General features: G+C 42.1%; 1 protein-coding gene across 3 annotated transcripts in view; it reads left to right on the forward strand.

Annotated features, from left to right (window-relative positions):
• Window positions 1–25,691, forward strand: part of CUNH20orf194 (chromosome unknown C20orf194 homolog) — a 151,851-nt gene that overhangs the window by 50,569 nt on the left and 75,591 nt on the right. For 2 of the 3 annotated variants that reach the window (XM_032295560.1, XM_032295562.1), the window contains 8 exons: window positions 5,675–5,773; window positions 10,409–10,464; window positions 13,253–13,388; window positions 15,281–15,362; window positions 16,961–16,997; window positions 21,908–21,995; window positions 23,209–23,285; window positions 25,487–25,531. In XM_032295560.1, the coding sequence (XP_032151451.1) occupies window positions 5,675–5,773; window positions 10,409–10,464; window positions 13,253–13,388; window positions 15,281–15,362; window positions 16,961–16,997; window positions 21,908–21,995; window positions 23,209–23,285; window positions 25,487–25,531 (620 nt within the window). The remainder of the gene's footprint in view (window positions 1–5,674; window positions 5,774–10,408; window positions 10,465–13,252; window positions 13,389–15,280; window positions 15,363–16,960; window positions 16,998–21,907; window positions 21,996–23,208; window positions 23,286–25,486; window positions 25,532–25,691) is intronic. The other variant, XM_032295561.1, reaches the window with a different exon arrangement.

Raw genomic sequence — 25,691 nt, forward strand, 5'->3', positions numbered from 1 at the left:
TGTGTGTGTGTGTGTGTGTGTGTGTGTGTGTGTGTGTGTGTGTGTGTCTGTGTGAGAAAAAATAGTACCTGTCTTCTTCTCTGTAACCCCTAAAGCACACAGTGTTTTTCACCTGCAAGTTAGCAGAGAATGGGTATTGCTGAATTGTGTGACTGCTTCCTGTCATAGACCTAAACCAAAATGGGTGTCACCAGGTGGGCCATTTAAGTGGAAATATACCTACCTTCTGAGTCTGTTTCTAATAGAATTGAAACGCAAAGTGTATTCTGTGTTAATAGCCTTTTTTTTGAGACAGGGTCTCACTCTGTTGCTCAGGCTGGAGTTCAGTGGTGCTATCTCAGCTCACTGCAACTTCTGCCTCCCAGTCTCAAGTGATCCTCCCACCTCAGCTTCCCAAGAGGCTGGGACTACACGCACATGCCACCACACCCAGCTAATTTTTGTGTTTACAGGGCTTGGCTGTGTCACCTGGGCTGGTCTCAAACTCCTGGGCTCAGGTGATCTGCTTAATCCCAAAGTGCTGGAATTAAAGGCATGAGCCACTGCACCCAGTCCCTTTTTATTTTTTTTAAGCCTCACAGACTGAAGCATTCTGGTAAAGCTGAAGAGGTTGGACAGAGCCAAGTAAGCAAGGCAAAGATGCACTCTGAGATAGTGGCTTTGGGCACAGCTTCCCTGATTCCAGTGATGTGCATTATAAGTATCTGAGAGAGAGAGAGAGCAGACAAATGTCAGGATGTTGTGGGGAAGGCTCCGATGTATATCTTTATTTCCATGTAAATATATATAAATATATTTATATATATCTGTTATAAATATTTTGAACTCATAGATTTAAACATATTTGATGCATTTATATCCGTTGCAGTTACCATCTTTCTCACAGCCAGCCTTGGGCTGACCTGCAGTAGAGGCAGTACTAAGGATATCTAGTGTGCAAGGTCTGATAATAAGCACTTGATACAGGTTGTCTCACTTAATTTCTGTAATATCTCTGCAAGGTAGATAGTAGTCATCCCAATTTTGTAAGGCATTTGAAGCTCAGGTTAAGTTCCTTGCCCAAGTTCACACAGCCACCAAGAGGCAGAGATTCAAGCACAGGTATTTCTGAGTTGAAACATTCTTTCAGTGCTGTGGGTGACAGCCAACTTGAGATGGAAAGTAGACCTGAGATCAGAGAAGTCGGACAGACATTGAAGGTCTGTGGTTAGAGTGTTAGTTGGAAGCATTAGAAGTATTTTTCTCCCCAGAGTTCAGAAGGGGAGAACCCAGTGCCAAAGTGGAAAGATTGTCCTGGGTCCAGGATACAGGGGCACTGATTGGACTTGATAGCAGTGAGTCAGAAACCCAGACCCAAAAGGATTGTTTTACCAGGCCAAGGCACAGAGGTGGTATGGCAAGGCAGTCTAACCCAGGACCTTGCAGATTACCTGTTACAAGTACATGCACATTTGTGTATGTAAAATACTAAGTAAAAATAAGCTGAGAGAATGTTCCCCAAAGTGTTTATAGTGATTCTTACTCTGTTTTCTGTAATGAACAAATAGTATTTATGCATTTGCTTTTAAAGACTTCTCATTATGGCCAGGCACGGTGGCTCATACCTGCAATCCCAGCACTTTGGGAAGCCAAGACCAGGGGACCACCTGAGGTCAGGGGTTTGAGACCAGCCTAACTAATATGGTGAAACCCTGTCTCTACTAAAAATAAAAAAATTAGCCAGGCATAGTGGCAGGCACTTGTAATCCCAGCTACTTGGGAGACTTAGGCAAGAGAATTCCTTGAGCCCAGGAGGCAGAGGTTGCAGTGAGCCAAGATCGCACCAGTGCACTCCAGCCTGGGCAGCAGAGCGAGACTCCATCTTAAAAAAAAAAAAAAAAAAAGACTTTTTATTATTAAAATAACATAGACAGCTGGGCATGGTGGCTCACGCCTGTAATCTGAACACTTTGGGAGGCCAAGGCGGATGGATTACTTGAGGTTAGGAGTTTGAGACCAACCTGGTTGACATGGTGAAACCCCGTCTCTACTAAAAATACAAAAAATTAGCAGAGATCACACGACTGCACTCCAGCCTGGGTGACAGTGCAAGACTTTGTCTCAAAAAAATAAATAAATAAAATAACACAGACTCACAAAACAGCAAAAAAAAAATGTACAATCTAATGACTTCTTATAAAACAAAGCAACAGAATCTCCATTATCTCCTTCCTCTTCCTGCAAGAATAATACTATCATGAATTCTATGGTAGTCATCTCCTTACTTTTCTTTGCAGTTTTATCATCCAAATATGGTTTTATAAACATAGTTTAGCTTTGTTTGCCTGCCCTGTGTGCGTGTGTGCGTGTGTGTAGGTTTCTTTTCATCTGTAGCTTTTCTCTATCTCTTTGTCCCCCTACCCTTGCTGTCTGTTGAAAAAACCAGATCATTTGTCTTACAGTTGCCATCATTTGAAATTTTTTTTTTTTTTTCTTTTCTTGAGACAGAGTCTCGCACTTGTTGCCCAGGCTGGAGGGCAGTGGTGTGATCTTGGCTTACTTCAACCTCAGCCTCCTAGGTTCAAGTGATTCTCCTGCCTCAGCCGCTCCATGCCCTGCTAATTTTTGTATTTTTAATAGAGATGGAGTTTCTTCATGTTGGCCAGGTTGGTCTTGAACTCCTGACCTGAAGAGATCTGCCCACCTCAGCCTCCCAAAGTGCTGGGAATATAGGTGTGAGCCACCGCGCTTGGCACAGTTGAAATTTTCTTAATTGCATTCCCGTGATGTAGTTTAACATTTTCCCCTGTCTTCTGTATTTCCTGATCATTGGTAGTTGAATATAGAGGTTTAATCAGTTTCAGGGTTGATTTTTAGAGGAAAGACTACTTCCTACAGAGTGTTATATTCTTTATGAAGAAGCACATAATGTCTAATTGATTCTTTTTGTGTTTTGTGAACAGCAATTGATGTGTAATCCCTATCCTTAATTCATTAATTAGATCCTGAATTCATTGTACAATGGGGATATTCCAATTGCATATATATATATATACATAACATGTATTGTATATATGTATGTTGTATGAACTCATAGATTTAAACATATTTGATGTGTTTTATATCCATTACAATTACCATCTTCAGTGATGCTCAAATTGTTCCATCTTTGGATAATGAACTCCCTTCAAGCTGATTCACAATTTTTTTTTTTTTTTTTTTTTTTTTTGAGACGGAGTTTCGCTCTTGTTCCGCAGGCTGGAGTGCAATGGCGCGATCTCGGCTCACCGCAACCTCCACCTCCTGGGTTCAGGCAATTCTCTTGCCTCAGCCTCCTGAGTAGCTGGGATTACAGGCAGGCGCCACCATGCCCAGCTGATTTTTTGTGTTTTTAATAGAGACGGGGTTTCACCATGTTGATCAGGATGGTCTCGATCTCTTGACCTCGTGATCCACCTGCCTCGGCCTCCCAAAGTGCTGGGATTACACACAAATTATTTTAACAGAATACTGATAGCCTTGATAACTTCCTTGCCAGCTACTATATTAACATATCCCAGGCTTACCTTGTACATTTCCTTTCTGAGACCCAGATTCAGTTCACTAAAAAGTTCTGATTTCTTTGAATGAGAAGTGGTATCTCAGCACCACAATCTGAGTACTAGAAGTACTCATTGCTGCTGGTTTGGCCATTGTTTCTAGATCTCTTCAGTAGATAGAACTAGGAAATATTTTCTATCTCTTTCTCTCTCTGTCTCCCTCCTCCTAATATGTGTATGTATGCATACATAGATACCTGTAAACACACACGTAGACTTTTTTGTTTTATCCTACATTATCTATAAAACATATTCGGAAAACACTATCAGCACTGTCACCTACATGATGACTAAAAAGAATTTTTTTTGGTAGAGATGGGGTGTCACTGTGTTGTCCAGGCTGGTCTCGAACTCCTGGGCTAATATGATCCTCCCCGTTGCCTCCCAAAGTGCTGGGATTGCAGGCATGTGCCACCATACCTGGCCAAAATTTGTGTGTGTGTGTGTGTGTGTGTGTGTGTGTGTGTGTGTGTGTCTGCCTAAGTATCATACAATATGCATGTGTTCATATATATATACAGATACCCATCTGTATATGTAGATAAAGTTAGATAGTCTGGGCAGCAAATAGAAAATGTTTACATTGTCTTCCCAGCAGTGGTCCATTGTTCTTTATGTCTAGGGCAAGAAGTAGAATCAGTACACGGCTAGCACAGAGGTTTGAGTACTTGTGTATCCTTGAGAGGAGGAGGGCATAGATCTGGCCAGTGAGTTTTGGTGCAGCAAACAGAATGCCTGCTACGAGCAAGGTACTAGACTGGATGCCTGACATACATACCTTTCCATGGTGCAAGATGGACAGTGAAGATGACTATCCAATTTTAGTACAAATTATTAGCAACTTCGAAATAAGGACAAAGGTAATACTTGAGTAACATCTTAAGCAAGTCCTAACTGGTGGTTTTTTGTTAATTGATGATACCTTCAAGAAAAGTTAATAGCAAAAAGCAATTTGTAGTGCGTGAGAACAAGAATGAGTTCAGGGCGGATGCTTAAAAAGCATCTGGGGTAGGGAATGGAGGCTGCATGTAGAGCAGAGTCAGCTAAGAAGGGTGCATAGTTTCTCAGTACTCAGGTGGCCACTAGAAAGAGGATATAAGGAAGGAGAAAGCTCTGTGCCACCCTGGACTTTAAAGTCAATCAGTCCTTGAACAAAGCTGCACAGATATGACCCTTTTGGCACTGGATGTGGTACCATCCTGTAGGTGCCCCATAAATAAGTTTTTCCCAACAGGGCTGCTAAAGTAAAGCGCTTAAGGATCATTACTGCCCATTCATTCATTCATTTGTCCAGACAAAGTCCTACTCTGTCACCCAGGCTGGAGTGTAGCAGCACAATCCTAGTTCACTCCAACTTGGACCTCTTGGACTCAAGCGATCCCCTCACCCCAGCCTCCTGAGTAGCTGAGATTATAGGCACACATCACCAAGCTCAGCTCATTTTTTGTGAGGTTTTTTTGTTTGTTTGTTTTGTTTTGTTTTGTTTTTTGGTAGAGATGAACTCTCATCCTGTTGACGACACTGGTCTGAAATTCCTGGGCTCAAGTGATTATCCCACCTTGGCCTCCCAAAGTTCTGCAGTTACAGATGTGAACCACTTCTCCTAGCTGTCCTTTTAAATGGCTTTATTTGGAGTATAATTTATGTGCCATAATACTCATCCATTTTAAGCGTACAACTCAATGATTTTTAGTAAATTTACAGAGTTGTACAGTCATCACCACAACAGAATTTTAGAACATTTTCATCAACCCAGAAAGTTCCCTTGTTCCTACTTGCAGTCAGTCTCCATCCCAACCCCAGGCAACAATTAGTCTACTTTTTGCCTGTACAGATTTGCTTTTCCTGGATATTTCACACATAGGAAAGGACCACATACCAGGTGGTCTTTTATATCCAGCTCTTTCTTTCACTTGTCATAATCGTTTTGAGATTCATCCATATGAGTAGCATGTACTAGTAGTTTGCCATTACCTTTTAAAATAACATATATAAATGGTCTGGTGTTTTGAGATAATTTACAGTTTCATAATTTTTGTTTTCTAAAATACCTCCTTTATATGACCAAACACATTATCTTTTTCCTTTTTTCCCAGGATTTGGTGGCTTTTGAACGTCAGTGGACTAGCTTCTTCGCTAATTTTGACACAGAAATTCCTTTCCTGCTGGAACTTTCAGAATCTCAGGCGGGTGAGGTATGTAAGGGAAGGATCAAAGAGGAAGAAGAAAATGGTTAATTCATTTATTATTTTAATTTTTTATTACATTTTTTCCAAAATGCAAGACTATCAATTCTATCATTTCTTTAACCTGTGTTATATACCATGAAGAAATTTCCCCCCATACCAACCCTATATAAAAAGCTGTCCTTTTTTTGTGCCAGTTTCTTCATTAGAAGGATGTTTGTTTTGCAGTGTGGTCATGCCAGGAATTCTGGGCACTAGTTAATAAATATAGGAATAATTCTCCACATGTGAGTAGCACACCTTTGTCAGTTTAACCTCCAGATAATGAATGCCAAGATGTCTTTCCAAGCAGATGACACTAGTTAGCAGTTACCAGGCTCTTGAGTATCTAGATTGAGAACCAAGACACAGGACAGTCTCAAAAACTGATCACCAGGAAGGATCAGAGGAACCCTTTTAAGGCATTCTGTCCTTCTTGGGCACTACTGCACCCTCAACTCTCCTGTGCTCCCTTGTGACTCAGAGCAAGCCCTCCTGCTGACAGTTTGGAGCTGTAATTGATCTTTGTTGTTAGGCATTTTACCTTTACCTTTTCTTTTTTTTTGAGATGGAGTCTCACTCTGTCACCCAGGCTGTAGTGCATGGTATGATATCAGCTCACTGGAACGTCTTCCTCCAGGGTTCAAGCAGTTCTCCTGCCTCAGCCACCCAAGTAGCTGGGATTACTGGCACACACCACCGTGCCCAGCTAATTTTTTTTTTTTTTAAGTAGAAACAGGGTTCACCATGTTGGCCAGGCTGGTCTTGAACTCCTAATCTCAAGTGATCGCCTGCCTCGGCCTCCCAATGTGCTGGGATTATAGGCATGAGTCATCAGACCCTCCACCTTCACATATTTTATAAAGCCCACAATACAGTGCTCTTATTTTTCTTTAAACAGTCAATTATTTTTCTTAAAGATTTAAATAATGAGGAACAATTCCTATATATTTGCCCATGAATCACATCTCAGCCTTTTGACTAAGGTCAAATGTAGTATATTTGCCCAAGTCATTGCTCTCCCTGGTGCTCCTCATTGCTTTGTGAAGACCCAGACTTCCCCTTGGTATCCCTCTCCTTGAAGGATGGTCCTTAATATTTTTTTGTCGTATTAATCTTCTGATGATAAATTCTTTCAGCTTTTGAATGTCTGGAAAAAAATCTTTATTTTGCCTTCATTTTTGAAACATATATTTTTCCATGTCTAAATTCTAGATTGACAGTTTTTACTTTTCTATACTTGAAAGATCTTGCTTCAGTATCTTTTTGCTTGCATTATTTCTGATGAGAAGTCTTTCATCCTAATCTTTGTACATACCATAGTCTTTCATCCTAATCTCCAAATATAGCAGGCCTTTTTTTTCCCTCTGGCAGCTTGTAAGATTTTCTCTTTATTACTGATTTTGAGTAATTTGATTATGGTATGTCTTAAGTTTGGAAAGTGTTTCACTATTAATTCTTCAATTATTTTTTCTGTTCCAAATCTCTCTTCTCTCCTTCAGGGACTCCAGTTGCTTCTACATTAGACCACTTGAAAGTTGTTCCACATCTCACTCATGCCCTTCTCAGTTTTGCGGGTTATTTTTTTTTTCTTTTATTGCTATGATTCTAAGAGTGAAAGAGATTCCAAAAGGTATACTCAGAAGTGTCACTGTTGATTCCCGTTACCCTATTCTTACTGCCTTCTTCTTTCCACCCATTTTCTACCCACTCTATTAAGTAGGTATCAAACCTCTTGAGTTTCTGATTTATCTTTTCTGTTTCACTAATGTACAAATACATGTGCATTTTCTCATATTCTCACCCAACATTGAAGAGTAGCATACAGTCATTTCCACTTAACAGTATATCCCGGAACTCTTTCCCAGTCAGTTTTTTTTTTCTTTGTTTACTTAATGATGTAAACATACTCAAGTCAGTTCATTGAGACCTTCCTCATTCCTTGTTAGATTCATAGTACTCCATTTTGTGGATTTGTCTTAATTTATTCAGCCCCTCTTGTATGTGCACATATTGAAGTTGTTTCTAATATTTTCCAAACAGAGGCATAGTAAATAACTCTACTCTTATGTATGCTCCTATTGTTGGAGGTATATATACCTAATGATGGGATTGCTGGGTCAAAAGGTAAGTGCATATGTGATGTTGTTAGTTATTGCCAAATTCCCCTTCAGAAGGGTGGTACCGATTTGCATTCCCACCAGCACTATATGAATGCCTGTTGTCCACAGCTTCACCAATAGAATGTGTATGTAATACTTAAAATTTTTCAGCTTCACAGATGAAAAATAGTATATCAGTATTGTTTTAATTTACATTTCTCTAATGAGTAAGTTGGAACATTCCTTTATATGTTTGATGGACATTTTATAGTTTGTTTAAATGTTGTTTTCCCATTTTAATATTAGTACAGTATTATTAACAACTATGGAGCATAAGTTTTAGGAGGTTTTTTGTCCCCTGGTTTTTAAGAGTTTGTTATATATTTGGGCTATTAGCATTTTTGTCTCTAGTATATATTCCAAATACTTTTTCCATATTTATCAGTTGGTTTGCTTATAATGGGGATTTTTTTGCCATGTAGACATTTTTGTTTTTATGTAAATTGAGCTGCCTCTTCTTGCATTGCCTCTGGATTTTGAGTCATTATATAGGGAAAGTGTGTAATTAAAGTCATCCTCTAGTACTTGTTATGGCTTGAATTTTTACATTTAGATCCCTAATCCAAATGGAGTTTGTGGGACTATGTTGTGAGATATGGATCTACTTTTATTTTTTTTCCCCCAAATGATTACCCAGTTAGAATCCCAGTTATGCACTTAACTAGCTCTGTGACCTGGACAAGTAAATTAACTTTTGTCAACTCATCTCTAGAGAGGAGATAATGATAGAATGAAGCTCATAGGTTATTAGGATTGCTTGAGGTGATAAGTGCCTGTCACAGTCACATGGTAAGCCCACAATAAATTTTAAGTATTATGTTAATCTGTAGTTTTTACAAATCAGTAAGATAAACATCAGAACTCCATTTGAGCCAGGCACGGTGGCTCACGCCTGTAATCCCTTTACTTTGGAGGCCAAGACAGGTGGATCACCTGAGGTCAGGAGTTCAAGACCAGCCTGACCAACATAGTGAAAACCCTGTCTCTACTAAGAATACAAAATTAGCCAGGTGTGGTGGCACGTGCCTAGTTGGGAGGCCAAGGCAGGAGAATTGCTTGAACCTGGGAGGCGGAGGTTGCGGTGAGCCAAGATCGTGCCATTGCACTCCAGCCTGGGCAACAAGAGCAAAACACCATCTCAATAAATAAATAAATAAACACTTCAATTGATAAATATCCAGAGAATGTAAATAAACTGTTAACTTTCTTAATGAAGGGAATTAATATAAATAAACTGTTAACTTTCCCTTAACGAAGGAAAATCCAAATGGTCACTGAACATGTCTAAAATATTCTACTTTATTAAAAAGCCAAGGGGTGTAAAAGAAGACAACAAACAGTAAGGTCCCATTTTTCATTTGTCAACTTGGCAAATATATTGAAACCATTTCATAGGCAGTGCTTACGAGGAGACCATGAGATAGGCACACTGTATATTGTAGGTAGAAGTGTATATGGATAGAGCTTTATTAAAAAAAACAGTTTGGCAACATAGTTCTGCCTTTTTATTCTGTGGTTTCATTTCCAGATCTGCCTTAAGGAAATCATCAGAGCTTCAGGGGAAATTTGTTAATTTTATTACGTGAGAGAGGAGTGTGTGTGTGAAATTTTTTCCGTGATATAGAAGAGTTAACAATATAAATTTCCATGAACAGAGGACTATTTAATAAAGTGTAGTACAAGCATACATAGTCTATGATGTACCATAGAAGATTTGAAGAAAACTTACTAAAATGTTCATAGTTTTTAGAAATTGTAGGTGGTTTTTATTGTCTTCTACAATGAACATATATTAATCAGAAAAAATACAGTAAATGTTATTTAGTGGGATTAAAATTACCATTTGAATTTTTAGATCCTTTGGACATGGAACCATGCATGTTAAGTTTTTATCAGTGTTTAGCCCGACACTATGCATCCAAAAGCTGAGAATTACTTCATTGATTTCCCAGGAAACTTCTGTCAGTATACTTCTAAATTCCTTGGATTCCTTCTCATTACTGATTTTAAATTAGCAAAATAGAATTTGTATATATTAATTTATTGGAAATGTTGAAGAAAATTTAAAGAAAAAATTTCCACTTAGCAACTTACACCATAGATGGTGGTTGCTCCAATTTCCTTTCAGTAGTTAAACACTGTAAATTAAAAGAATTTTTTTCTTTACTTTCTTTTTTGCAGGTTTTGTCTTTTTTTCTTTTTTGCTATTATTTTGTTTGTCACTTATTCCTAAAATTCATAATGCTACTCACCATACACATCTTTCCATGTTTTTATAATAATCTACAAACATGCATCTCTCTCTGTACCCCTCCCTCTCTCACACACACACATATTATGCACTCTCCTGAAGTGTGCATGTACATACATATTTATGTGAGGGGTGTTGTGATTGTTGTACCAGATTGTGGTCTTAATATATACAATGTTGGATTCTTTTTAGCCATTCAGAAGTTATTTCAGTCATGGAATGATCTCTAGCCATATAACTGAAAACAGGTAAGTTTATTTTTGGGGGAAGAAGGATGAATGGTAATAGAGAAAATGGAGTTGGCAAAGTGGGAGTGGCTGTGGGGGTGCATCCAAGTTCAGAAGCTAGAGTCGGGAAAATGTGGGTTGAGTTTAGTTATCACAGGGTAAGAAATCTATACTGCGTAAATTTGTCTGTTTCATGCTTTTTATTTTTTATTTTATAGTAAGCTAGCTTTTCAAACACTGTTGTCAGCCAGGCACAGTGACTCACACCTGTAAACCCAACACTTTGGGAGGCCAAGACAGGCGGATAACCTGAGGTCAGGAGTTCGAGACCAGCTTGACCAATATGATGAAACCCCACCTCTACTAAAAATACAAAAATTGGCCTGGCATGGTGGTATGCACCTGTAATCCCAGCTACTAAGGAGGCTGAGACAGGAGAATTGCTTGAACCTGGGAGGCAGAGGTTGCAGTGAGCTGAGATTGCGCCATTGCACTCCAGCTTGGGCAACAGGAGTGAAGCTCCGTCTCAGAAATAAATAAATAAATAAATAAATAAGCATATGACATATGCATAGTTTGAGGGCTGGGCAGGGGAGCAACAGTGGCTTGCAGGGAATAAATGGGATCAGGTGTGAAGGTCCAGTCCCACAGAGAAGATGGGAGCAATGAGGGTTTGGAAGTGTTTCCTCCCACATCTCTTTTGTCATGATGAGCAGGAGATACTTCTCTGATGGATAGAGAGTACATTTCATCTGTCTTTTCTTCCCCCAATTCCAATCCAATCTAATAGTGAAACAAAGTACCCTGACTGGTACTCAGAGGCATCTTTTTCTGTCCAGAGTGTCACTCTGCTTGAATTAAGCTTCAGAAGAAAAATCAGCCATGTTTGCTTTTAAGAGCCCTTGTTTGCCTGAACTGTAAGGTAGTATTTTTAAGAGTAATGAAAACAAATGCAAAGAATTATTTACATGGCACACACTAGGGGCAATTTAGGAAGAGGATAGAGGATAGAGTCGTCAAATATATACTGAGAACATGTGACATACCAAGCAAGAGAGATTCATGGTTTTAAAAAATGAGGCAAACATGGTCATTGCCCTCATAAAGTTTATAGTGTAGTGGAGAAAAAGACATTAATCCAACAACTTAACAAAGAAATCTATTATTACTAACTGACTGATGCCATGAAGGAGAAGATAGCATAGTACTATGGAGCCCATCACAGGGGAACCCAGCCCTCTCCAGGAGAGAGCTGAACAGTGAACAGAGATAACTGGGAGGAGGACGAAGAGCAGAGGCCCTGAGACAAGGACACAAGGGACATCAAAGAAAATGAGCTTAGCTGGAGTATTGAAGTTGGAGTTGAGTGGCCTTACATGGAGCTGAGGAAGTTCACTAGATCTTACCAGTTCTTTGGCCATGTTCAAGATTTTGGCCCTTCTCCTGAAAATAACATAAAGGCAGTAAATTTTTTGCACATTTAAAAGATTATCATCACTGCAATGTAGAGAATCTATTATAGAAGGGCAAGAGCAGAAGCAGGGAAACAGTGAGGAAGTTTTGCAGTTGTCCAGGGAAGAAATGATGGTAGCATGGACTAAGGTTGCAGCCATGACCATGGAAGGAAATGGCTAAACACCAGGTGTGGTGGCACACCCTTGTAGTCCCAGCTACTCAGGAGGCTGAGGCAGGAGAATTGCTGAATTGCTTGAACCAGGGAGGCAGAGGTTGCAGTGAGTGGAGATCATGCCAGTGTACTCCAGCCTGAGTGACAGAGCAAGACATCATCTCAAAAAATAAACAAAGAAAGAAAATAGCTAAATAGGAATGATTTGGGGGAGGTTGATTAGATTTAGAGGGGAAGGAAGCAGAAGTCAAGGAGGCCTTTCAAATGGCTGGGTCCCTGGGTGGATTGTGATGCCATTTATTTCCTGCAAGAACTGGAATGGGAGCAGATATAGGGAATAGATCATCACAGAGGAGAGGAGGGAGCAGCAAGCTGCAGGTAAACCCGGGACTATTCAAGGCCAGGTGGAAGAAGAGGGTGACTCACTGGGGTGACTGAGGGGAGTGGAGGGTTGTTACAGTGGAGGGTGGAAGGAATCAAGTGCTTCTCAGAGACCAGAAAAGGAAGGAAGACCTGAAGACCTGATCTGTTGAATTTACTCTGTGCTACATGGAAGTTCCTTGGTGACTTCAGCAAGAATTCTCTGGGTGAAATGACTGAGGAGGCTGTTTAGAGTGGGCTGAGGAGTGAGCAGAAAGTGGGGGAGAGGAAAAGTTCAGCCAAGAGGGCAGGGAGAAAGAGGGTGGGTACAGAGGCAGGTAGGTGTGGTATTGAGAAAATTTGCAACCCTCCTGTGCTCCTTCCCTGTTGAAAGTTACTCAGCAACTGGTGACTGCCCTATTGTCTGTCTAGTCCATGTATCATAACTGTCGTCCTTTAAAGCTCGTATTTCTATTAAAATTCTATTTTACAATACTGGAGTTTTGCTCTATCACTTATTCCATAGAATAAGTTCTATGGAACATATTCCTCAAAAAGTGGGACATGCTGAAAATACAAACCTAGCTGGAGTTTAGTTATGTCCCTAAATGTTAACTGATCCCTATGGTTCGGTAGGAAGAGTCGGAGACAGCTGGCATCCCTTCCCAACCAGCCAAGGACATTCAGTGTACTGTACTGACTGACCACTTTGCTCAGTCTGCAGGCATCACTCAGAAAAGCCTGAGGACTTATTAAGGCCATGGAAGGTTGCCTTGGCCAGGAACTCTTTTCTAATCACATGCTTTTGTCTTCACTCTCTAGCCCTAATCGGCAGCCATTTGTTCTCTTTGGTAATCACTCCACACGAGAAAACCTAAATGCTGGCAACTTTAACTTCCCTTCTGAAGGACACCTGGTACGAAGCACTGGTCCTGGCGGTAGCTTTGCCAAGCACATGGTGAGTGGCCGGACTGCTTGGATAGGGGAGCTAGACAAAAGGAAGGAACTTTTTCTAGTTAGTGTGTTGATTTAACCCTGAACTTGAAGTTGTTTTAGAGTAAAAAGAAGTGATTAGCAACTGTGTACTTTTATATAGGTACTAGGTATCATTTGAAAACATCACATTTAATTTTGAAATACTTGAAGGAAAAAGGTTAAAAACATAGTTTCACAGACCACCCTTTAAGTTGTCAGGGTAGTGTTGTCAATAGAATTTTTAAAATTCAAAATAATTTGAAGATAGTTATTCCAAGCCTAAGTTTGTTATGCCTTGACTGTTATATTTAAGGACAGAAACCAAACTTGATGGTCATTGTTTATTGAGAGTGCCAGGTTCAAGCAATTCTCCTGCCTCAGCCTCCCAAGTAGCTGGGAATACAGGCACGTACCACCATGCCTGGCTAATTTTTTTTATTTTTATTTATTTTATTTTTATTTTTCTGCATGAAGGTCTCGTAAATAATTTTTTTATTTTTAGTTAGAAACAGGGTTTCACCATGTTGGCCAGGCTGGTCTCGAACTCCTGACTTCAAGTGATTTGCCTATGTTGGCCTCCCAGAGTGCTGAGATTACAGACATGAGCCACCACACCCAGCACAGACAAAAAAATCTTGATGGCAGCCAGAGAGAAATGGCACCTTATTCATAGGGGGAAGACAATTTTAGCTGGGACTACAGTCGCCTGCTACCGCACTTGGCTCATTTTTATATTTTTAGTAGAGATGAGGTTTTACCATGTTGGCCAGGCTGGTCTCCAACTCCTGACCTCAGGTCATCCACTCACCTCGGCCTCCCAAAGTGCTGGGATCACAGACATGAACCATCACTTCCAGCTGACAATTTTTGAATGAAAGTTGTATTTCTTTCTTATCAGAAACCATGAAGGCCAGAGGGAAGTGACACCTATATTTTGAATGCTGAAAGAGAACTAATGAAAATACCCTTCTAGCAGTGAGCCAAGATCATACCACTGTACTGCAGCCTGGGTACAGAGCGACACTCCGTCTCAAAAAAAAATTTTTGAAAACCTAGAGGAACTTATTTTTTCTTCCGCAGGGGCTATGGTCTTCCAGGAAAGCTCATAATTGATTCAGCCTGACACAGAGTTGAAATAAAAATGAAGGTGGGGATGTGGTTAGCACCCTCCTTTCCTGAATTTGGAACTGCCCCACACCTCTTGCTGTCGTGTCAGCCAGGGTCTTCACTGTGAAAGCTCTGGACTGAGTATTAATTATAGTCAAAACCCAAACACATTGCTTCCTTTTTCCTTCTGAGTTGTGAATTCCTTAGTATCCTGAGCTGACTGAGTATCCAACTGCTGCACCCTCACAATATAGCCAAGGTTTAAACCACACACACACAAAAGATACCTTTGGAATAACAGTTAAAGATAATCTTTCCCCCATGTCTTTAACAAGGGGGAATAAATCAGTTTTGTAGAAGAAAATGTATTTCTGGCTGGGCACAGTGGCTCACGCCTATAATCTCAGCACTTTGGGAGGCCAAGGTGGGCAGATCACCTGAGGTTAGGAGTTCAAGACCAGCCTGGTCAACATGGTGAAACCCTGCCTCTACTAAAAATACAAAAAAAAAAAATTTAGCTGGATGCAGTGGTGTGCCTCTGTAGTCCCAGCTACTGGGGGGGTCAGTAGAATCACTTGAGCCAGATAGGTGGAGGTTGCAGTGAGCCGAGACTGCGCCACTGCACTCCATCCTGGGCAAGAGAGTGAGACTCCGTCTCAATAAAAAAGAAAGAAAATTTATTTCTATTAACTCTATACTTTTGTTTCTCTACTAGTACATGCCTAAGTTATTGTGCCTTTTTTATTTTTATTTTTTTCTGACATCCAGGTAGCCCAGTGTGTCTCACCAAAGGGACCTCTTGCTTGTTCAAGAACATACTTTTTTGGAGCTACTCATGTTCCTTACTTGGGTAAGTCCCTGTAAATTGTCATCTCATCAGCTTTTCTAATGAATAGTTGCTCCCATGAACTAAAAGTTGACACAAGATTCACTACTTTGCTCAGAAGCTCATGATACCCAATTCATGGGCCTCCAGCTCCCTCTCTGATTACTTCTGGATGGTTGATGTTTCTAACACATTTCTCACAGAATGTGGTTCAAGAGGAAGATGATTGGTGTAACCTACATTAAGTCTAACCATGTGTATAGCCCTTTGCTTAGTATCACAGGGGAGGCCAAGATGAATAAGACCTACTTTAAGATAGCAGGAGGTAATGGCCAAGTGTGGTGGCTCACACATGTAATCTCAGCACTTTGGGAGGCCAAGGCGGGTAGATCACTTGAGGTAAGGAGTTTGTGACCAGCCTGGTCAACATGATGAAACTCCATCTCTACTAAAAATACAAAAATTAACCAGGCGTGGTGGTGCATACTTAAAGTTCCAGCTACTTGGGAGGCTGAGGCACCATAATCGCTTGAACCTGGGAGGTGGAAGTTGCAGTGAGCCAAGATTGAGCCACTGTACTCCAGCCTGGGCGACAGAGCGAGACTCTGTCTTAAAAAAAAAAAAAAAAAAAGAGAGAGAGCAGGAGGTAAGGTCCACAATGGGAATTTCAGTGACTTAGCCAGGTGCCCACTCGACTGTTCTTGTGAGGAAAGTGAGAAAAGGCCATAATGAAAGAGTACTTAGAAGCCAGGAGCATGCCGTGGGGCCATCCAGAAAGGCTGGGCTGGGTGGGGCTGCCCTGCTTACTGGGGTAACAAGAAGTTGCAGGCATCCAAAGAGACATGGAAAAGAACCTCTGGAATGAACGCAGGTCTCAGCATTGCTACACAGAGGAAAGTACATCAGAAGCCCTATTTTATTCTGGATGTTGTTAAATAAGCCAGGAAACTGGAAAGAAGCATAACTTGGGTCAGGTAATTGAGGAGATAAAGCAAGCGGTAGAACTGAACCTGTTTACTGATGCTTCAAAGTTTAAAAAACTAAAAATAAAAGCAAAAACATTCCAGAACCTAAGATTTCTGCACATCTCTGGTATCTAGTGGTGATGCTGAGTGGGTTGTAAAAGTGGGAAATGCGGGCGAAGGTCCAGGAGGCTATTGGAAGTGGCCAGGTTCCACTGTTGTTGGTGTTTATATTGTATTTAACTTAAAAGAAAAAAATGGGCCGGGCGTGGTGGCTCACACCTGTGATCCTAGCACTTTGGGAGGCCAAGGTGGGTCACCTGAAGTCAGGAGTTCAAGACAAGCCTGGCCAACATGGTGAAACTCCACCTCTACTAAAAATACAAAAATTATCCAGGCATGGTGGCATGCACCTGTAATCCCAGCTACTTGGGAGGCTGAGGCAGGAGAATTACTTGAACCCCAGAAGCAGAGGATGCAGTGAGCCAAGATGGCACCACTGTACTCCAGCCTGGGTGAAAGAGCTAAACTCTGTCTCAAAAATAAAAACAAAATGTAGTTTTTGACAGTGCCTTCCAGGTAAATGAAGCATTTCTAGCTTCCTTGTTAAGGGTTTGCATACTCTGCTCTTGTCATATTCTTAGTGGGCCTCTTTCACAGGTGGTGATAGCCAGCTGCCCAAGAAAACTGAACAAATGTAAGTCTTTGGATTTTATTTTTTCTTTCTCAGAGCTGAGTTACTTAGTTGTGACTGTCCTGTATACTTCCTTTTGAGATCAGCGGTGTTTAAGACATCTGGTTTTGCTGGGTGTGGTGGTGTGAGCCTATAATCCCAACATTTTGGGAAGCTGAGGTGGGAGGATCACTTGAGGCCAGGAGTTCAAGACCAGCCTGGGCAACATAAGCAGATGCTGTCTCTACAGAACATAAAAAATTAGCCAGGCATGGTGGTGCATGCCTGTGGTCCCAGCTACTTGAGAGGCTGATGTGGGAGGATCACTTAAGCCTGGGAGGTCAAGATTTCAGTGAGCTATGATTGCACCACTGCGCTCTTGGCAACAGTGAGAGACTCTGCCTCAAAACAAAAAAAAGAAGACATCTGGTTTATGAGGTGAACATTACCATGTCATTTCCCAAGTTTCTCTCAGCTTGAATCTCAGGCCAGAGAACCCTGCCAGCTTTGCCATCTGCTCTTCTCTCTAGACCTCAGAGACTTCCTACCAGCACACCCATGCATTATATGATGTAACTCCCTTGATATGTTTTCTACAAAATGCATTTTTAAATTAAGGACTTTTCTAAGAATAAACCATCTTGAAATCCATTGGGAGAATCATGTGAAACCCCAACTGGTCTGAAGAATGTTTTTCTCTGGATTTGACACTTAAGCCTATGGAACAGAGTCAGAGGGTGTGAACACTGGCTGTGCAGCCTCAGAAAGGTCCTGCCTAGTGTTGACCTCTCTTCTTTCATATACAGCAAGAAGCCAAAGACAGAAAATAAACTCATTTGTGCTGAAACTATTGAATTTCAAAAATTCTATTATGTCCATACTGCTAAATTCTCCTTTAGCAGTATGGACATAATAGAATTTTATTATTACCTAATTAAATACTGCAGCATAATTTGGTGGGATATAGATCAGTGCTTCCCTATGGCCAGCAGTGACAGACTACAAAAGATTATCTAGGGATCTCTTTAAAATATACGTTCTCCAGGCCCAGTCTCAGCATTACAATCAGCATTTCTAGGGCAGGGCCCACAAAGTTGTATTGGGAAAAATATAATAGAAGAAATAGAATCACACTATTGTGAGTGTGATTCTGTTTGCAAGTAGAAAGTAGAAATTATGCAAGCAGAGAAAAGAAATTAAGATCAACTATAATTTCTTCTCTCTGGCACTACCCATTAGTATCTTAATTTGTATATTTCTGGGGCTGAGCACAGTGGCTCACATCTGAAATCCCAGGACTTTGGGGGGCCAAGGCAGGCAGATTGCTTGAGCCCAGGAATTCAAGACTAGCCTGGGCAACCTTGTGGAATCCTGTCTCTGCAAAAAATAGAAAAATTAGCTGGGTGTAGTGGCACATGCCTGAATTCCCAGCTACTTGGGAGGCTGAGGCAGGAAGATCATCTGAGCCTGGGGAGGTCAAGGCTGCAGTGAGCCGAGATCACACCACTACACTGCATCCTGGATGACAGAGTGAGTTCCTGTCTCACTAATGTGTGTGTGTGGCTGGGTGCGGTGGCTCACACCTGTAATCCAGCACTTTGGGAGGCCTCGGGAGGTGGATCACCTGAGGTCAGGAGTTCGAGCCTAGCTTGGCCAGCATGGCAAAACCCCATCTCTACTAAAAATACAAAAATTAGCCGGCGTGGTGGCACATGCCTGTAAACCCAGCTACTCGGGAGGCTGAGACAGAAGTGCTTGGACCTGGGATACAGAGGTTGCAGTGAGCTGAAATGGTGCCACTGCACTCTAGCCTGGGTGACAGAGCAAGACTGTCTCAAAAAAAAAAAAAAAAAAAAATGTGTGTGTATACGTGTGTGTGTTTGTATATGTATATAACTTTCTGGGCTTTCAAAAAAAAACTATTCACTTAAGCTATAATCATAACATGTATGTAGTTCTTTTGTGGGCCTCCTTTCTTTAGCAACAAGTCAACCACTTACTCACGTGTTGGTGGGTGTAGTCTTACCCTGTGCCTGCTTGTACTTCTGTGCCAGCGCTCCTTAGCCACTGCCCTGGATCCTTATGCTAAACCCTTAAACATTTTGCCTAAACCAAATCCATTGATGCCCTGCATCAGGGACTGGTATTGAGTGGTAACTGGGTGCACATTGAGAGATTTGCCAAATCACAGGTCCAGTGGAACATGTGTATTCAAGTGAAAGTCACAACAGAGGCTGGGCACAGTGGCTCATGCCTGTAATCTTAGCACTTTGGGAGGCTGAGGCGAGTGTCAGGAGTTTGAGACCAGCCTGGCCAAGATGGTGAAACCCTGTCTCTACTAAAAATACAAAAATTAGCCAGGCAAGGTGGTGGGTGCCTGTAATCCCAGCTACTCAGGAAGCTGAGGCAGGAGAATCGCCTGAACCCAGGAGGCTGAGGTTGCAGTGAGCTGAGATCACGCCACTGCACTCTAGCCTGGGCAACAGAGTGAGACTGTCTCAAAAAAAAAAATAAAGTGACAACAGCAACATGAAGGCCTTTTTATGGGTCAGCAGCCATGTGGCTTGTGTATTGAGCTCTTGTGTACGGATCTGTATAGGAGAAGACCAAACAAGGGGAAGGCCTGACCAGTGTTAGTACTGACTGATGCTTGAATCAGCTGATGAGGGGGTTATCTTTGCATGTCTTTGGGTTTGACATCTTTAAAACTGCACCCTTAGTGCCCAAGTGTAGAGGATTCTGGTCTCACCTGGAAGGGGCCAAGCTCATTCATATCCCTCTGTCAGGCCCCTTCCAGAGTATACCCTCTGCCCTGGCCTGGCCAGGCCAAAAGTCTTCAGAATATGTTACTTGGAGCTGTCATTTTGTTATATGAGCTCTCCCTGTTTTTTTTTTTTTTTGTTGTTGTTGTTGTTCAACTCAACCGTAATCTCTTACCTACATTGTGGAGGTGTAGTGCAGGAGCCAAGGAGGAAATTTAAGGAGGTGGCAATGTGATATGGCACAGTGGAAAAACACCAGGCTGAGAGCAGATCTGAGTTTGGGTCAGCCATGAATTTTCTGTGACTTAATAGACAACTTACTCCACTTCCAGAGGCCCTTATTGCTTCTTCTAGAAGATGAGAGGATTAGACCAAATCATTTCTGTGTTTTTTTCCCACTTTCAAACTCCTATCACCTTCCTTTACCTGTTACAAGATTCTTATGGGCTTAAAAATAGACATATTCTCAGGTGAGACCTTGTCAGTTCCTTCCCGGGTGCCTCTTTTTGCCTTTCAGGGCCTCTTGGTTGAGCCCCTTCTCTTTGTAAGTGTCCTAAGAAGAGCCTGTACCTCCTTCCTCCAAGACAGTGATTCTCAACCAAGGGCAATTCTATTGAATATCCCTCCCCTATTTTTCCCGACTCAGAGGAACATTTTGCAGATTCTAGAGAAATTTTTGATTATCACAACTGGGATGCTACCAACATCTAGTGGGTAGGGATGCTGGTTAGCAGCCAGGGGTGCTGCTGAGCATCTTGCAATGCACAGGACAAACCACACAGCAAAGAATTACCTGCCCTAAATGCCAAGGTGGAAAAACTTCCCTCCCAAAAAGGAACCAGACTGGTTTTTCTAGGGACCTCCGTGGTAGTCTAGTCTGGCAGAGAAAAACCTTCTTCTTTCTTTATTTATTCTTTATTTTTTAGACAGAGTTTTGCTCTTGTTGCTTAGGCTGGAGTGCAATGGCGCGATCTTGGCTTAGTGCAACCTCCACTTCCTGGGTTTAAGCGATCCTCCTGGCTCAGTCTCCCGAGTAGCTGGGATTACAGGCATGTGCCACCATGCCCAGCTAACTTTATATTTTTAGTAGAGATGGGGTTTCTCCATGTTGGTCAGGCTGGTCTCGAACTCCCGACCTCAGGTGATCCGCTCACCTTGGCCTCCCAAAGCGCTGAGATTACAGTCTTGTCCCACTGCGCCCGGCTGAGTAAAACTGGGAAGTTTTATACTGTGGAAGTTAGAAGTCAGAGAGAAGGAACATTATCTAGGGGAAAGGTGAGACATCTCCTCAGAAGCATTCTCTGTTCTCTAAATGAGGCAAGCTGCTTGGAGAGGGGTCTGCAGCTGTTTAACTTGAATTTAAATGAAACCCAGCCCCTCCTCAGTCTAGTCATCTCTCTTCTCCTCTGAGGCCTTCCACCTAGAGGTTCCGGTAGTAGCCAGCCGTCAGCAGGTCTAGTGAAAAAACGAAATGAAACTACAGTGTGGTTAGGTCCCTGGAAAAGCAGCAAGTGGGTGTGATAACACTGAAGGGATTCCTGGTCTGTGGGTAGCTGCTCTTGCACATAGAGGGGTCAATGAGACTTCATATTTTTATTCTGTTTGGTTACAAACAGGGAGGGGCAATCTCTTGAGCAGAATTCAGAGGAGCCAATTTTCCTTAAGGTGATTTAACAAAAGCAAAGTATAAATCAAACCAGGCATATGACTCTTTTTTTTTTTTGAGACAGGGTCCCACTCTGTCACCCAAGCTGGAGTATAGTGACACAGCCTTGGCTCACTGTAACCTCCCTGCCTCCTGGACTAAAATTACCATTCAGCCTCAGCCTCCCAAATAGTTGGGACTACAGACATACCTCAGCACACCTGGATAATCTTATTTTTATTTTTTTTGTCGAGCTGGGGTTTTGCTGTGTTGCCCAGGCTGGTCTCAAACTCCTGGGCTCAAGCAGTCTGCCTGTCTCAGCCTCCCAAAGTGCTGGGATTATAAGCCTGAGGCAGCACACCCAGCCCAGGCTTGTGACTTTTAAAAGGTTTAGAAATCAATGGGTTTTATTTTTGCCTTTTTCCATTCTGTTTAAAAATCAGTTTCTTGGGGGCCGTTATTTGTGTGCATGCATCTTTTGACAAAAACCTCATGATGCTGTAATGTTAACTATTATTTTTTTTAAATAGGCTGTTGTCCCAGATATATGCTGCTGTTATTGAGGCTGTTTTGGCTGGCATTGCATGTTATGCTAAAACTTCCAGTCTAACAAAGGTAATTTAATTACCATGTTTCTCTTTCTGTAGTTATTATTTTAATGTAAAACATTCTATCCATGTGTTTCTTCTTTGGACACCTTGTAGTACTGACTCTTGTACGAGCTTGGGCCTCTTTGACACTAGGCAGAGAGATACCTTTAAAGCACTGAGCGCCTGCTGCCTGTGACCATGCTGCTGTTGTCTTATGGATGACAACTTATCGGTGCTTCTTTGTAGACATCTAGTTGTGTTAAGGAAAAATCATTCTGTAGCACATTGTTTTATTGAATAGCTAAAACAAAAGACTTTTTTAAAAGCTAAAAAACATAGAGACAACTGTAGATTATTCTGTGAATTCTGATAAAGTTCGGTAAGTTTGATTTCCTATAACTCAGTGTTTTAAAAAAAAAAACAGGTAAAGATTAGAAAATCTGACTTGCTTTTCCTAGACAAGCACATGTGTTCCCGTTCTCTGACCATTATCTGCCTTGCTGTTTTGCGGTTAACCTGCCCTGCTGAGTTGGATTCCTATATCTGACCCAGTAAGGAGATGAGAAGAGTCGGCTTGATGCCTCCCAAATGCCAATAGGACCTTTTCTGAAGGAAGCCATTTGACATTGGAAAGGTTGTGTATGATGTAGATATCAGAGAGACTGTAGCTGTAGTCACCAGCTCCTTGCCGTCTCCCCTCCTCACAGAACTTGTATGCCTGGTACTGTCTAGATTTCTCAGCCCTTTAGCCACTACATGGCAAAGCAGTGGGGTGTCCTTCAATATCAGTTCTCACATCTTTGTTTTTTAACTTGTCTTTTGTAACTCTAGATGTTTGGATATTCTTAGCATCTGGCTAAAACTCTGAGGGCAGACGTTTGTTTCCAAGAGCCAGGGAAGAGTGGGGGAAAAAGCACTTTTACAGACCTCACATTCCACTGCTGTCATCACAGCTGGTCATTTCTCTGGATCCAGCAGGTCAGGTTCCAGTGCACACCTGCCTGAATGCAGTTTTGTCCTGTGAACCTAGGTTGGAGAAAGCAGACCCTTGTTTCCCTTAACATGATGCTTTCACTTTAATCTGTTCATGTCTACCAAGTAGTCACGTAGATGGGAAGGGCACACTGTAGGGCATGGTGTGATCTTGGATAAGTGTTAGGAGGGCCCTTCCATCAGTTACATGTGTACTTTTTCCTACTGTGAAAGCTAATTGTCCCTGTCTTGTTATTATTTTACAGGCCAAGGAGATAGCAGAGCAGACTCTGGGATCTGGGTTAGATTTCTTTGAGTTGATTCCGTTTAAGGCAGCTCTGCGGTAAGCAATGGCTGATATTTTTTATAAGGAATTTTTTTGTCTTTGTTTTTGAAAGATTCTTTGTCCTTTGTAATTTATATTTCATCTCCCTTGGAGAAATGTTTGAGTAAAATAATGGGATGTATGAAGGAGAGTCATTCATGATTCAACCTTTACTTAGAAGCCAAAGAGCCAAAGATGGAGGAGCTGTCTGAGAAAGTCACACACATGTTTTGAGGCCAGAATGCAAGGTAGATTAACACCAGAATCACAGGAGACTTGACAGGCCTGGGTTCCAAGGCTAGAAAGATGAAGCTGGGGACCTGAACGGTGAGGTTTATAGAGGCATGGGGCCCTGGGCACAGGAAGATAGACTTGCACTGGACCTCGTCCCTCTCTAGAATGACGGAAACCCTGAGCCTAGCCATGTCTTAGGGTCTGCATGGTCTGAGAATCTAGTGATTTTTCCATCACATCTCTTGGCTTGTCACAGTGGATATCTTTGTGGTCTTTATCCATAGCTGAATCTTATGAACCCAGTCCACTTAACCCAGTGTTTCACGTGAGGACCATTGTGTACACTTTTATACAAAGGACACAACAGATGCCAATATTAGGGAATTTATTTAAGAATACTTCTAGGATGTGTCCTGTGATGCCTCAGGTCTATGTCCCACATTTTTCTTATATCTATAGTCCTGGGTAATAAGAGGGAGTATTTGAAAGATTAGTCAATTAATTGGTCTAACAAGAATTCTATTTCTGCAGCCCCAGGAATGGAAGAAAGAGCCAGAACTCTGAGATGCAGGGCTTTAGACTTGCTTCAGGTCTTCTTTCCCCTGGGTCTTCTGGATCTTGCTTCTCTGGCCATGAAAGGGGAAGGATAAAGGAAGTTTGTTCCCTTAAGGCCTTGTGCTGCCCTGTACTATCTGTTTCTGGCCAACCTGAGTCTGAGAACACTCCTTCACTTTGCATCAATGTGACCCTGGGCAAGATAGGGAACTTTCTGTATCTGCTTCCTCAACTACCCACCTTGTAAAGCAATTGGGCACATGGATGTTAGCTGCTATCACAGTGGGGTATTCTCTTTTACCATCAATATGGCTGGCATAGTCATTCTGCTCCTCCTTTACTCGAGCCCTTGCCTAGGCCACTCAGCCTTCCCAGAGTAGGCCACCTCTCACTCCCAAGGCCTCCTACTCCTGGGTGTCTGCCCTAGCTGGAGAAAGGCACAAGGAGAAAATGCCAGTCAAGTTGGAGAAGAGTCTCCCAGGCCAGTCTTCTACCTAGAGCCCAACCCCTTTCTCACCACATAGATTAGTTCACTGAAGGCAGGGTGCAATGGCTCACGCCTGTAATCCCAGCACTATGGGAGGCCAAGACAGGCAGATCACTTGAGGTCAGGAGTTCGAGACCATACTGGCCAACATGGCAATTCCCCGTCTTCACTAAAAACACAAAAATTAGCCAGCTGTGGTGGCACGCGCCTATAGTCCCAACTACTGGGGAGGCTGAGGCAGGAGAATCACTTGAACCCAGGAGGCGGAGGTTGCAGTGAGTCTAGATGGTGCCACTGCGCTCCAGTCTGGGTGACAGAATAAGACTCTGTCTCAAAAAAATAAAAATAAAAAAGGTGTCTTCACTAAGGACCCTCGCACTGCTTCAGATTAGCAGATTTCTTTCTCCCAAGAGGGAAAGGAGTGGGGAGCCATGAATGCAGACAGGAATTAGTGTGTAACTATCCAATACTTGTTAATGCAAGAAATTATACTTACAGAATTTAGAGTAAGCTCAGAGAGTTTTCTAGTTATTTCTCAGCTCTGAAGGCCTGACCCTGCCCGTGGCGCCAAAGCATTTGACTATGAGTAGCAGAGATGTGGCCTCTGCTTGTGCTCAGAGCAGGGATGGAGGGTCACTCTCAGTCTACAGTGAGCGGCAGTCTTCTCATGTCATTTTCTCCTGTTGTGGTCCAGAAGTCAAGACAGTCCTTAGGACCTGCACAGCGGCAGGGCCGTGATTAGAGTCAGACACTGGTCCCACACCTGCTGGTGGCATGGGACCATGGGGAAAGTATCTAAAATATCTAGGGTAAATCTGTGTAAAGCAAGGATGACACATACTTCACTGTAGCCTTGAGAGTCCCAAGCAGGATCTTGCACAAGCTTCTGGGGAGGAGGAGCAGACTGATTTTTCTTTCGTTTTGTTTTGTTTCTGGTCTACAGCTCCAAGATGGCTTTTCACATACATGCTGTGAATAATCAGGGAAGGTGCGTATATGATTGTGGTGCATCCTCATATGGAGCAAGTTTTAGGAAGATAAAGATAGGGGAGGCTGGGCATGGTGGCTCACGCCTGTAATCTCATCAGTTTGGGAGGCCGAGGCAGGCGGATCACCTGAGGTCAGGAGTTCAAAACCAGCCTGGCCAA

Source organism: Sapajus apella, unplaced genomic scaffold (genome assembly GCF_009761245.1).
Source record: "Sapajus apella isolate SASKATOON/1434 unplaced genomic scaffold, GSC_monkey_1.0 scaffold33, whole genome shotgun sequence".
In the NCBI taxonomy this organism is placed as follows: Eukaryota; Metazoa; Chordata; class Mammalia; order Primates; family Cebidae; genus Sapajus; species Sapajus apella.